Source organism: Equus przewalskii, chromosome X, assembly GCF_037783145.1.
Source record: "Equus przewalskii isolate Varuska chromosome X, EquPr2, whole genome shotgun sequence".
In the NCBI taxonomy this organism is placed as follows: domain Eukaryota; kingdom Metazoa; phylum Chordata; class Mammalia; order Perissodactyla; family Equidae; genus Equus; species Equus przewalskii.
The window spans coordinates 112062456-112076842 of NC_091863.1; the positions used below are offsets into that span (position 1 = coordinate 112062456).

The 14387-nt window shown below is 44.8% G+C and overlaps 1 protein-coding gene across 2 annotated transcripts in view; it reads right to left on the reverse strand.

The window, feature by feature from the left end:
• The window catches only part of MCF2 (MCF.2 cell line derived transforming sequence), a 117280-nt gene that overhangs the window by 89542 nt on the left and 13351 nt on the right, over positions 1-14387 (reverse strand). Inside the window, exon 2 of one of the 2 annotated variants that reach the window (XM_070605234.1) lies at positions 11794-11884. The exons of the other annotated variant lie outside the window; for it this stretch is intronic. Within the exon in view, the coding sequence (XP_070461335.1) occupies positions 11794-11884 (91 nt within the window). The remainder of the gene's footprint in view (positions 1-11793; positions 11885-14387) is intronic. 2 annotated transcript variants of the gene reach the window in all.

Consider the following 14387-nt stretch of genomic DNA (forward strand, 5'->3'; position numbering starts at 1 on the left):
CAGTCAAACACTGACCCATTTCTTAAATAATGTATATATTAGAATCTCATTGGAATGTTAACTGATTTCCTGAGTAGCTGGAGGTGGTCTCGATATGAACCGGTCCAGTCTGTATCAAGGAAATACAGAAAGGAAAGATTAAATAAAATTCTATCTTCTTATTCAGATATAAGCAGTGTGAACAACTGTGGAAAGAATGCCAAATATGCCAGCTTCCCCACGGGTTTATTTAAACTATAAGCCCACTAAGACAAAACTGGGCAAACGCTTTCTTTGTGCTGAAAAGATGCAGTAGCCTCTTTGGGCTCTATGAGAGGAAAATTTTTAAATAACCTAACAAAATGATTTTATACTATATGTTTTATGTTTCCTGTACTCTTCTGTGTCTCAAAAATTTCATAATGAAATCATTTTTAAATAAACACATTCTAATGCAAGCCATACATCAACATACGGGGTATGAGCACAGCTTGGGGAAACACGTAGATATACATGGATTCTTCATTGTCATTCTCACCAGTTAGAAATAAGCTCCCTGAAGGCAGAGATTTTTGTCTCTTTTGTTCCCTGAAATATCCCAACAGTGTCTAGCACATAGGAGGTGATCAATAAATGTTTATTGAGTTGAATTGATATACCTATATCCAGAGAAAAGTTCCTATGGCCACAAACCAAACTGTAAGTAGTGTTTCCCCCCGGAGAGCAGGACTCGGCTAGGCACAGGGGTGACTCACTTTTTACTTTATGGACACGTGTATCGTTCAGATGATTTACAAAGATCACATATAAATAATTTAATTTAAAAACATAAGAAAATGGGAACATAAAAAATACTTCCTAACCAGAAGCAAAAAACAAAAGAAACCACACACACAGAAAAAAGAAGTACCTAAGGCATTAGGCAAGGAAGAGAGAAATAAAGAAGAGAAAGCAAAGAGAGGGATGAAAGGGAGAGGGCCAAAAAGTACACGAGAGAAACAAAGTGCAGCGGGCGGGAAGTAACAGGCTGAATGAAGCCCTCCGCCCAAGAGCCGGGTGTCCCAGGGTACTGGGCCTCGCCTGTGTCTCTTTAGACGTTTAATTAAGAGCATGGCTACGGAAAGCTTTTCCTTTCTCTCCCTTCAGATTAAAAGCCACTCAATGGAGACAGCAAGTTTTCCTTGTACAGCAGCAGGAGCTGCCATTGTCTTGGGAAGCTGCCTAACAATGGCCACCTAATGAACTCATTACGCAGAAACCCAGTACATGTAGGTAAATCTGGAGAGGGACTGAATCCTTCCATAAAGAGAACTATGTATGTGGTGATTGACTGTACGGAAAAATAGGGATAAGCAAATGTTTTCCCTGCTGAAAGCATCAGCAAATCCACAGCAGGGCTGGCCCAAGCTCATCTGTTTAGCCGCCGTAATCTATTTTCCTAAAAGACGCCTCCAATCACAGGGAGGTGGATTACACACTTGATTGACAAATGGTCTTGTCCAGCCTAGAAAGGTCTTTGCAGATTCCTGGTTAATGTGGCATCAGAATGCATGCTTCTCGTTTTCCCTATGTCATCCCACCTAGTCCCACAGAGACTGGCGTGCCAAACGCTGAATCACAAACACTAAGGCAACTGAGCTAGTGAGTATATTTTGTTGTTGTTTGTCCTCATGCTTTTGTTTCTCCTTGGGAGAACACTTGTGGATATTAACTTTTTTTTGCCTTTTAAGCTTTTAGCAGGGTCTCTAGAATAATCCTCACAACAGAAATGAATTAACATAGTGGAATCCTTGGAAACTCAAGAAAAACTACAGAGGAATAACCATTCAATATGAGCGTCGATGGGACAGAATGCATGATAGTAAATAATTACCAAATACCTTAAATGTGAATACCTCATATTTGGGGAAACTTCAATTTGTACAACTATAAAAATGAGGTTCAAACATTCCCTAAATTGATCTACAGATCCAATGCAATCCCTAGCAAAATGCCAGCTAGTTTTTTTATGCAGAAAATGATAAGCTAATCCTAAAATTAATATGGAAGTGCAAGGGTCCCAGAATAGCCAAAACAATCTCGAAAAAGAAGAACAAAATTGGCAAATTCACATTTCCTGATTTCAAAAGCTGGTACAAAGCCACAGTAATCAACACAGTGTGATACAGGTGTAATGAGAGACTTACAGATAGGTCAGTGGAATGGAACTGAGAGTCCAGAAATAAACCCTTACATCTATGGTCAACTGATTTTAAACCAAGGTACCCAGACATTTCAGTGGGGAAAGGATAGTCTTTCCAACAAACGGTGCTGGGAACACTTAGATATATGCACATGCAAAGGAATGAAGTGGGACCCCTAACTCACGACATACGCTCAAAATGAATCAAAGACCTAAACGTAAGAGCTAAAACTATAAAACTCAGATGAAAACAGGTGTAATTCTTGGATTAGGGAATCTTTTCTACCAAAAAGACAAGAGATAAGAGAAAAAAATAGGCCAACAGGATGAAAAGATGCTCAATATCACTAATCATCAGGGAAACGCAAACGAAAACCACAATGACATATCTCCTCACACCTGTCAGAATGGCTATTATCAAAAAGACAAGAAATAACAAGAGTTATTGAGGATGTGGAGAATAGGGAAGCCTTGCGCACTGTTGGCGGGAATGTGAAATCGTGCAGCCACTGTGAAAACATCATGGAGGTTCCTCAAAAAATTAAAACTAGAACTATCATATGATCCAGCAATGCCACTTCTGGGTATTATCTGAAGAAAAAGAAAACATTAACTTGAAAAGATACACGCACCCCCCATTGCAGAGTTATTTACAATAGCCAAGGTATGGAAGCACCATAGGTGTCCATCAATCGATGAATGGATGAAGAAGTTGTGATATAAATATACAAAGGAATACCATTCAGCCATAGAAAAGAAGGAAGTCTTGTCATCTGCAACAACATGGATGGACCTTGAGAGCATTATGCTAAGTGAAATAAGTCAGACAGAGAAAGACAAATATCATACAATCTCACTTATATGTGGAATCTGGTGGGGGAGGTGGCGCGCGAAATGGGTGAAGATGATCAAAAGGTAGAAACTTCCAATTATAAAATAAGTAAGACATGGGATGTCATGCACGGCATGGTGGCTACAGTTAATAATACATATGTGAAAGTTGCTGAGAGTAAATCTTAAAAGTTCTCATCATAGGGGAAAAATTTTGTAACTGTGTATGGTGACGGATGTTAACTAGACTTATTGGTGTGATAATTTTGCAATATATATACAAATATCGAATCATTATGTTTTATATCTGAAACTATGTTACATGTCGATTATACCTCAATAAAAAAAGAACTGAAAACAGAGATTCCCAAAAAAGAGAAAAAATAGGTAAATTTGACCTCAAAGTTAAAAACACTTGTGCTTCAAAAGAAACTATCAAAAAAAATGACAACCCACAGATTGGCAGAAAACACTTGTAAATCAAATATCTGATAAAGATCTTGAACCCAGACTATATAACGAACTCTTACAACTAAACAGTAAAAAGAGGAATAGCTGATTTAAAAAAAGGCAAAGACTCTGCAGAGACATTTCTCCAAAGAAGATACACAAATGGCCAATAAACACATGAAAAGGTGCTCAACATCACTAGCCATTCGGGAAATGCAACTCAAAACCACAGTGAGAAACCACTTCACACCCACTAGGATGGCTGGAACCAAAAAAACAGAGATTAACAAGTCCTGGAAAGGACTCAGAGAAACTGGAACCCTCATACAATGATGGCGGGAAGGTAAAATGGTACAGCTGCTTTGGAAAACTGTCCGGGAGTTCCTCAAAAGCTTAAACATAGAGTCACTCTATGAGCTAGCAATTCCACTCCTAGATATATACTCAAAAGAAATGAAAACGTATGTCCACACAAAAACTTGTCTAAGAATGTTCATAGCGACATTATTCATAACAGCAAATAGGCGGAAACGACTCAAATGTCCAACAACTGAAGAATGGCTAATTGAAATGTGGTCTGTATCTATACAATGTAGTAATAAGCAGCCATATAAAAGAATGCAGTACTGATGCATGCTACTACATGGATGAACTTTAAAAACATTATGCCAAGTGAAAGAAGCCAGTCACAAGAGATCACATATTATATGAATCTATTTGTCCAAAAAGTCCAGAATAGGCACATCTATAGAGATAGGAAGTATATTATTAGCTGCCAGAGGCTGGTGGGAAGGGCTGGTTGGGAGGAAATGGGGAGTGACAGCTAGTGGGAACAGGGTGGGGTGATGGGAATGTTCTAAATTTGTGGTAATGATTGTACAACTTTGGGATGATACTAAAAACTTTTGAAAAGTATACTTTAAACGGGTGAATTGTATGGCGTATGAATTATATCTCAATAAAGCTGTTTAACAAATGTTGGAGAGGACGTGGAGAGAAGGGAACCCTCACACACTGCTGGTGGGGGTGCAGCCACCATGGAAAACAGTATGGAGATTTATCAAAAAATTAAAAATAGAAATACCATATGACCCAGCCATCCCACTACTACATATTTATCCAAAGAACTTGAAACAACAATTCAAAGAGACTTAGGCACCCCTATGTTCACTGCAGCAGTATTCACAGTAGCCAAGATGTGGAAGCAACCTAAGTGTCCATCAACTGATGATTGGATAAAGAAGATGTGATACAGATATACAACGGAATACTACTCAGCCATAAAAAGAGACAAAATCGTCCCATTTGCAACAACATGGATGGACCTCGAGGGTATTATGTCAAGCAAAATAAGTCATACAGAGAAAGAAAAACACCATATGATTTCACTCACATGTGGAAGACAAACAAACACATGGACAAAGAGAACAGATTAGGGGTTACCAGAGAGGAAGGGGGTTGAGGGGCCGGCAAAAGGACTAAAGGGCCATATAAGTATGGTGATGGATAAAAATTAGACTATTAGTGGTGGGGACCATGCAGTCTACACAGAAACTGATAAATAATAATGTACACCTGAAACTACACAATGTTATAAACCATTATGACCTCAATAAAATAATTTAAAAATAAATAAAGCTGTTCAAAAAAACCAGAATGGGATCCTGTTTCTCCCATTTGTCCTCTTGTTAACAAAACTCTTTTCTGCTCCTCCTTGCTCGGAATGGCTCTCCTTCCCTTTTCAGGTTAATGCAAAAAATTATCTGAATTATATTATCTGAATTAAAATTATCTTACATATCTCCATAAAGTTGCTGGCTCATAATTTTCTAGACAGAATACACATATGAAAATTATAACTGCTGCTAAAAAGTCTGCTTTCCCAGCATCTGCAGGGTTAAGAGCCGACTTAAATTCTTCATGGCAAAGGTGACAATATCATTAATAAATATTCAAAAGAAAGTCAGAGAGAAGGTCATCTACCTTTAAGAGTAAATTTCGATATATTAAAATGTCACTACATTTGCTAATTCAATTATTTTATAAGCCTCAAACTTTATTTTGAGTGTAAAATGGTCCTTCTTTCCAATTTGCTGTCACCCTTTGGTTTTTCCATTAAAATATGATTTTTTAAAAGAAAACTATACCATGTATTGAAAATGATAGGCAATTGAATAAAGGGCTTCTCCACTGGAAAGCAATACTGGCTGCTTACAATTTCTACTGAAGAAAGCATAAGATGGGAAGGGATCATCTGCAGCATGATTTTAAACCATAACTGACTAACCTACAGATTTCTTGTACCCATCAAAAAGGATCAGTTGCCACTGCAGTTGTAGTTTCCCTCTTTGGAGAGCTTTAAACATAGACCTCTCGGGCTGGCCCCGTGGCCGAGTGGTTAAGTTCGCGCGGTCTGCTGCAGGCGGCCCAGTGTTTCGTTGGTTCGAATCCTGGGTGGGGACATGGCACTGCTCATCAGACCACGCTGAGGCAGCGTCCCACATGCCACAACTAGAAGGACCCACAACGAAGAATATACAACTATGTACTGGGGGGCTTTGGGGAAAAAAGGGGAAAAAGTAAAATCTTTAAAAAAAAACAAAACATAGACCTCTTCTTCACCCTCAGGCAGAGATTACGTTGGTTCCAGACTGTGAGCAAAGAACATGAGTCAAAGTGACCTGTGAGCAAATCTGACAGCACAAACATTTGAACAACAAACCACAGAAATGATTTGTCTTTTTGGAGCATTGCTTCACTTTTACTTTGTGCTTTCCTTCCTCCTCAAATAAATGCTGCTTTGGGGAAGAGCCATAGATCACCCACAAGTCTTCACTGGGGGGACACAAACAACTGTCTCTTCTGGCTGATCTCTATCTACACTCTCTCATCCAGGATTTAAAGGCCACCTATAAGGCCGATGACTCCCAGATTTATAGCCACAGCCCAGATCCCTTCCTTGAACACCAGATTCCTATATCCAGTTGCCTGCTTGACATCTCCACATGGATATCCAATAGGCCCCTCAAAGTTAACAGGTCCCAAACCAATCTTCTGATCCTCATGGTTTCCCCCTCAAACCTGCTCCTCATGCAGTCATCTCCATCTCCATTGATAGTTCCTGCCACCCACTTGCACAGGCCAAGATTCTTAAGAGTCATCCCTGACTCTTCCCTTTCTCTTATACCCCGTATCCAAAACATTAGCAAATCATTTTGGCTCTACCTTCAAAATTTATCCAGAATCTGACCACTGCTCACCACTTCCATTATTACCTCTCCAGCTTAAGCCACCATCATCAATCCTAATAGCCTCCTAATCCTAATTGGTCCCCCTATGTCCACCTCTGTCCCACCTGTAGCCTATTCTCCACACAGCATCCAGAAGGATGCTGCTGAAACATAAGATGCTGTTAAAAAGTAAGCCCCTCCTTTGCTCAAAACATTCTGATAGCTCCTCATCTGACTCAGGGTAAAAGCCGAAGTCTTTACCAAGCTCTATATGATCAGACCCCTTACCTCTCTCATTTCATACCTCACACACACACACACACACCCCCATACATACATACACACATGAATTCAAACACTCATACAGCTTCAGCCACACTGGTCCCCTTCCTGTCCCTTGATCTTGTTAGTACTCTCTCATCTCAGGGCCTTTACGTCGACCGTCCCCTCGGCCTGGAACTCTCCCTCTGATACCCCCGATAACTTCTTCACGTCCTTTAGGTCTTTGCTCAATGTCACCTTCCCAGTGTTAAAAGTAACAAGAAGTCAGTCAGATCCTTACATCTGTCATACATATACAATGAGGGGAGGGCTTGGGTGAAAAATAAATGAGAGGAAGTGCTGTGACATTGGCCTCTTGCCAGGAGCTAACTGCCTTGGCAGCAACAGAAAGGGAAAGTCACCTGGGTGGCAATCAGATGGGCTGCATCTCCCCTTATGGGGTGCCCTCTGCTTCTGCCCTGGGGCAGGTGAGGCGCAGGCTTGTTAGCGAACCTTCAGAGAGTGCTTGCTTGAGAAGATGCTGTATGGGGACATTTGCTTTCAATCCTTGGGGGCAACTTCTAAGACTGAAGTCCCTCCTAGTGCCAAGCACTTACAGGCAGGCCCAAGAAATGTAACGAGTAAAATGCGTCTTGATTTTCTGATCGATTTTGAACACACTTATTTGTTTTACAAGAAAGCAAAATATTACCATTTCACATATCGTGATACTTCCATTTACAAGAGAACACAGGTTTTCCTGATAACTTATTTAACAGCATCAACCCCCAGAACACGACTAAGAACTAGAAAAAAAGGGAAAGCTTTTATGCCATCGGAATAGATAGCAGAGCCCATGTACTAAAGCTCACCTACATTAGGAGAAGCAGACTCCCCACAGCCCTCCTCACAGGCTATTTACTCATATTTGACCGAAAATTCAGACAAGTTCGTTTATCTCATTTCCTAGCTCATAACAACACATCAGAAGGAGCAACGGAGGAGAGGACACGTCGAGGGCTGGGCAGTAACCGCAGGTCGGCAGAAACAGTTAAAATAACGGCAGCGAGAAATGACAGCTCACAGACAGGGGATATATGGAAAGATTAGAAAAACAGGCATTACAAATTGAGCGGCAGAACAATCTGTGCCCAGTTGAATGTAGGGACAAACAGTTGTCCACAGTTAGGAGCCCTTGAGGCAACACTATATACAGCACATTAAAATAACTCATGCTATTATAAGGATAATCTCGAGTCATCAAGAAAGGATGCAATTTCTTACATTTATTTCCAGGTTCAGAAATCAGGAAAGTACAAAATCTTTCTGAAAAGCTTTCCATCCAAAATGGTTAGAGATTGGGGGGGGGGGGTCAAGCACCAAAAGAGCCGAACCTCAGTTACCCCAAAAACTCAGTGATGTGGAACGCCAAGTCCCGTGTTGCCTGGGAAATGACCCATCACCAGGGGAACACGTTTATACCAGGCTGCAACATATATTGAGTAATTAACTTTGGTGGGGATTTACACGTCTTCTTGGGGTAAACTCTGACAAAACAAAATTTGCAGTGAACAGGTTTTCACAACTACTTGTCTGAGTTATCTGAGGTTACCTTAGATCAGTATAGTTTGCATTCTTTCGTCCTGCAAGGAATGCAAAACATTTCTTTCTTTTTTCCTTCTTCTTTTTCCCCCATTATCAGGTATGGAAAATGTGAAAGGAGAAAAAAAACCTTTATATACGGCAAAGTCCAAAAGATAGTTTTATAATAAATCTGGGCTACTTCCATGCTAGACTTTCTGAGTTATCAAGATAACCCAGATAAGTGGATTTAAGGAAAGAACTTCAGTGCTAAGAGTTGTTTAATGGACTCCACAGATGACAGTAAGAAATAAGACTTGCTTCTTCTCAGCTCCAGGCCTACTGGTCAGCTCTCTTGGAATGTTCCACAGAAACCACATACCCAAAATTGAACCCCAAATTTGCTCTCCTCCTCCATTCCCTGTCTTAATGATCTCTCTCCCCACCCAGTCACCCTAACCAGAAGCCTAGAATTAACCTCGTCTCCTTCCCTGTCCCTCAAACCTCACACTAGTCACCAAGTCAAGTCAATTCTACCCTCTCAGGTCCTCAAGCTTCTCCTCTTCTCCCCATTCCCAGAAGTGGCTTAGTACGTGCCTTCATCCACTCCTGCCCAGCTATCTACAACTGCTTTCTAACTAGCCGCCCTACTTCCAGTCTTCTTCCTCTGTGCTGCATACTCCACACAGTCTCCTCCACTCAACCGCCAGAGTGGTATTTGTAAAATCAAGAAGTCCCACTATGCATTGCCTCTGTTGACTACTGCGCACATTGTGCACTATACAACCCTAGCAGGGGCATCATTCATGGTATCATTTGTGCGAACGGAGCCCCTCAGGGTTTTGCAGTGCACAGTCTATACAACCACATGCAGCAGCCTTGGTCTATTCCCCTGCTTAGAACACTCCAATAGCTCCCCACTGCCCTACAAATAAAGCAAAGCCCTTTAATACGCCTCACAAGGCTTTGCCTGATCCAGCCCCTGCCTGCTTCTCCAAGTTTATCTTTCTCCTGTATTTTCCACACTTTACACTCCAATCATTTAAAAAAACACACTTCCTCAAACCTACTATGCTGTTCCCTTTCTGCTTGTTTTTGTACCTCTTACTTCCTTTGCCTAGAGACAGCCCTCTCCCTACCTATCCCCACCACAATCCATCCCCATCCGCAGTCCACCTGGAAATGTGTATGCATCCCTGAAGATTCACTTCATGCCTCCTGCTCCCCCTAAAGTCTCCCCTAAGTAGAGTCAGTCATTCCCTCTTGTGGCTGCCCCACAGCAGATGCTGCACAAGCCTGTGTAACAAGCTCTCACACTGCAGCGTGTCCCTGGGAGTGAGCGGGCTCTAAACGGTCATTACTAAAATGATCTTTCAGAAAGTTTTGTAAACATGTGAACATGAAACATGAACAGCTTTGTAAACATGTGCTTTAAATATATGAATATTTTAAAATATATGAAATCCTTTTCACATGTAAAATTAATGTACTATGGTGTGTGTTCTAACAGCATAGGTACAAACCACTTCCAGGACACTCTGTCGGTCCATAGCAAGGGAGACGTTACTGTTAAAAATACTGAAAGGCAGAAAAGTACCACAAGCCCATGTAAACACACAGCGCAGCAACTGGTGTCATTTAGATACTGTGATTGCTGTAATGCCGAGGCGACACAGGCGTGACAACACGCAGGAGCCTTCAGAGGTACAGAAAGACAAAACATCAGACAACTATAGAAACAAGAGAAATCACTGGCTGTAGAAATGTTGACTTATATTTCATGGCATAGCTAACAATTTTTGTGATAAAGCATACATTTCTCCTACGGAGATTTTTTTTAACTTTCAGGAAGATGCAGAGGGTAAATGAGCACTAGATACAAACTACTTTCCACTGAGTTTCAATGAGATTCTTTTGTAGCATCCAAAAACCATTTCAATCACTGAAGGCCTGAAGGAGCTTGCGCTCCATCACCGCACTCCCCTTAATGATTTATCACCTATGGGAAATAATACTGACCACCTCAAAAGCAAAGCAAGCAAGACCAACGAATTCTGCACGATGAAAATGCATAGACCGCAGCCTTGGCTTACTCATTCTGGTCTAACTAAAGGGGTTTGCATGGCTTCCTTTGGATTTGTGGACAGCCCTGAATAAGGAGGGATATTTGGAATGTGTGTTGTGGCTACCTGATTTGCGGAAAAGTGCCACCAAGACTACTTTCTTGACGCCAAATTCCCTTTTTTCAAGGCTTAACACCTGCTAAACCAAAACTACACCGGGAGCAGAGGAAGAGAAGCCCATCAATCGGAGAACCTCACAGACCTGTCTGAAAAGCCCTGGCTGAACTTAAGGTCCCAGAGCTGCACCCTGTTCTCAGGGTTGCTCCTGCGCCCCAGTCTGCACGGTCTCACAGGAAGCTATCTCCTTGGAGCCCCAGAGTCTGCTGCATCTTCCCAGCTGTACCAACCCCAAAGCTCGGCATCTCCAGCTAGGGAAACGAGTGTGCATCACGGCTGGCAAGTGACCAAGCCCACGTTATACCCTTCACACCACCTTCCCAAATCGCGACAGCAGAAATAAAGGTTTTGAGAGTTTGTTGGCTTTTTTTGCTTGTTTGTCCTGTCCGTCAAACAAAAACTTCTGCCTTTGTAGTGAGTGCCTCCAACTTGTAGGGAGGCAGGAAGCTCATGGACCAAGCTAGAAAGATGCACTAGTCTGGGTGGAAGCCCAAGTCGGCGGCGGCACCGTTTCTACAACTCCTCCTCCAACTGTGCTGCGGCCGGCCTCAGAATCCGAGTCTCTTTTTGGACTCGGTTTCCCCAACACGTGTTACTCAAAAGCCCCCTAGCTTTTCCAGCATCCAGGGACTATTACAGTGGAAGTGCACCCTCGGGGAGGCTGGCCTCTGGTCTGTGGGATGCGGAGTTGGAAGAAATCATCTATCCCCACCTCTCTGATGACACAGAGAAGCGGGTGAGGAGTGGAGCGGGGACCGAACCGCTAGCAGCGGAGACCTCCCCCCGCGCCTCCGGGACTTTCTCATGGGGCGCACGCCCGCAGCGCGGCAGCCAGCAGAGGAACAACGGCCCGCCGCGCCGGAGTGCTCGCGCTGGCAGCCCGCTGCGGTGGGGCAGCGGGTGCGGGTGCGAGGCGTGAGGGAAGACAAAGTGTGCCCGCGGGCCCAGGCGGCTGGGGAGGGAGCGGGTGAGGAGAGGAGAGCGCGAAGCAGGCGGGAGCAGGAGGCCGCCGGGCGGCGTCCGCGGGGAGGAACCTTACCTGCGACGAAGACCGCTTGCAGGAGGCAGAGGTAGCTCTTGCCGTACTTCTCGGAAATCCTCACGCGCTGCAGGGCCATGGCCATGTCCACCTGCAGAGGGATAGCATGGGCGATCGGCACGAACGAGCAGCCGTCCTGGTCCTGGGGCAGGCCCGGGGTTCGGCCGCACGGCACGGGGGTCTGCGGCGCCGAGGCCTGGGGCACGTGCCGGGCCGCCAGCGTGGGCGAGCCCGGGGGGCGCCGGGAGCCTGCCGCCGCCATCCGCACGCGGGAGTCGGGGCCGCGACCACCACCCCGGCGCCGCCGCCGAACTCCGCCCCGCGCCCGCCCCTGCGCGCCCCGGCACCGCCGGAGGGGTGCTGCCGCCGGCCCCGCTCGCTCGGCCGGCTGCGCCGCCGCCGGGGCCCGCTCACCCGCCCGCGCCCCTCGTGGGAACAGAGGCGCACAGGCCGGAGAGCGGGGCACGCCCGGAGCCGGCGAACTTGCTCGGAGTTTGGGGCCCCGGTGGAGTGCTTCTGGCCGCAGCAGCCGCGAGGACAAGTCCTCCAGGGAGCGCACACACGCCCCCGCTTAGCTTCCTGGAGGATGGGAGGAGGCGGGGGATGTGGAGGAGGGACTCAAGTAGCCCAAAGGGAGAACCCCTGCGGGGACGCCCATTGTCAGGAGAGGGAAGGCCGGGCTAGAGGAGCACACGTGGTGGGAGGAGACGGCCCGGCCTCGCACTCCCATGGCAACTCTTGTAAGTCTTGGCGGTTCCTTAGCATCCCGGCCCGCAATGGCCAAGGCAAAGATTCGCTGCGCGGGGGGATTGCTCAGTGCGGGCACATGCAGGTGGCCCTGCCAGGACTGCTGTCCTTGCCAGCGCCAAGAGGAGACTAGCCTTGGAGAGGCTGAAAGGGTATGTGCTGAAGCCGGAATATGCCCTCCCCACCCCCAACTCAAACACACTCTCTCTCCCTCTCTGTCCCTCCACCCCCATCTCTTGGGGGATGCTAAGCCCCAGGCCGTCCAGATCCCTGATTCTCAAACACCGAGGTCCTAGGCAGCCGCCTGTATAGACACCTGGGCTGCCATCCCTCTGGGGCTTGGGAATCTTGCCACGTCTTAGAGAAGGCACAGAATATAGAGGGCACAAGAAAACAAAAAGGCATGAGGAGGCGACCCCTTAAAGACTACAAGTGGGAAACGAAAGGAGCTGGAGCTCTTTCCTTTCCATAAATCCCCCAGGGATGGGTCCCTGAAAAGATGGGGCTCTGAAGACGCCAGGAGATGTCAGCATAAAAACTGCAGTCTGAAAGCAAGTCAGCGCCATTGGGATTCACCCCAATTTTGCTCCAGTACTAGAAGTCTTTATGCGAATTGCAAGTGCCACTTCTTTCTTTAATCCTTATCCTTTTCAAAATTGTTTGTCAGCAGAGTGGTCCGATGGTATGAAGGCCGGTCATTCCAAGTGGATCTTTTAAACATTCTGTGGGGAATCACTGATTCCCACCTGAGGAGAATGGGTGCAGGCAGCTACAAAAGGCAAGAGCGAGTAGGGGAGGAAACCACACACACACACACACACACACACACACACACACACACACTCCTCTTCCTCTAGCCAGTTTAAGCTCTGTCTGGATGTGTCCAGTCAACAGGCAGAATGTTTGCTAGCCCCTCTTGAATATGTGCAGAGGGGAGAGGAGCAACTGCTTATAATTGTCCCCTCTGTTGTGAACAAGATGACATTAAGAATTCCACCCATGCTAGGGCTGGCCCCATGGCCGAGTGGTTAAGTTCGCGCGCTCCGCTGCAGGCGGCCCAGTGTTTCATTAGTTCGAATCCTGGGCGCCGACATGGCACAGCTCATCAGACCACGCTGAGGCAGCGTCCCACATGCCACAACTAGAAGAACCCACAACGAAGAATACACAACTATGTACTGGGGGGCTTTGGGGAGAAAAAGGAAAAAATAAAATCTTTAAAAAAAAAAAAAAAGAATTCCACCCATGCTAAGGTTACTGTTCTTTTACAAAAACTTTCTTTTATTTTAACAACTTTATTTTAAGTTAAAAATAAATAAGAATAGCAGTCATAAATAAAAGTGCTAGATGACTATATAGGAGGATATTTTTATAATCATGGGCTTTACTTAGCACAATTTTAAAAAGGTATGAGATTAATCCACATATGGAAAGATGCCTTGCTGTATTGTCAAGTGAAAAAGAGTAAAATGCAAAACAATATTTATAGTTTGATTCTCCTTTTAAGCACTATACATTATGTCTATGCCTAGAAGATGGTTCGGAAGGGTACAAACTGCTAACAGTGATGATCTCTGGAGAGTGAAACTGGAGATCACTTGGCGATGGGGGAGCTCTCATTTTTTCTGTTTATTAGTAATTACGTTAAATTTTTACGAGTAATTGGTTTTTCGTAACTATTTTTATTTATTTATTTTTTTTTGAGGAAGACCAGCCATGAGCTAACATCTGCTGCCAATCCTCCTCTTTTTGCTGAGGAAGACTGGCCCTGAGGTAACATCCATGCCCATCTTCCTCTACTTTATATGTGGACGCCTGCCACAGCATGCTTGACAAGCGGTGCCATG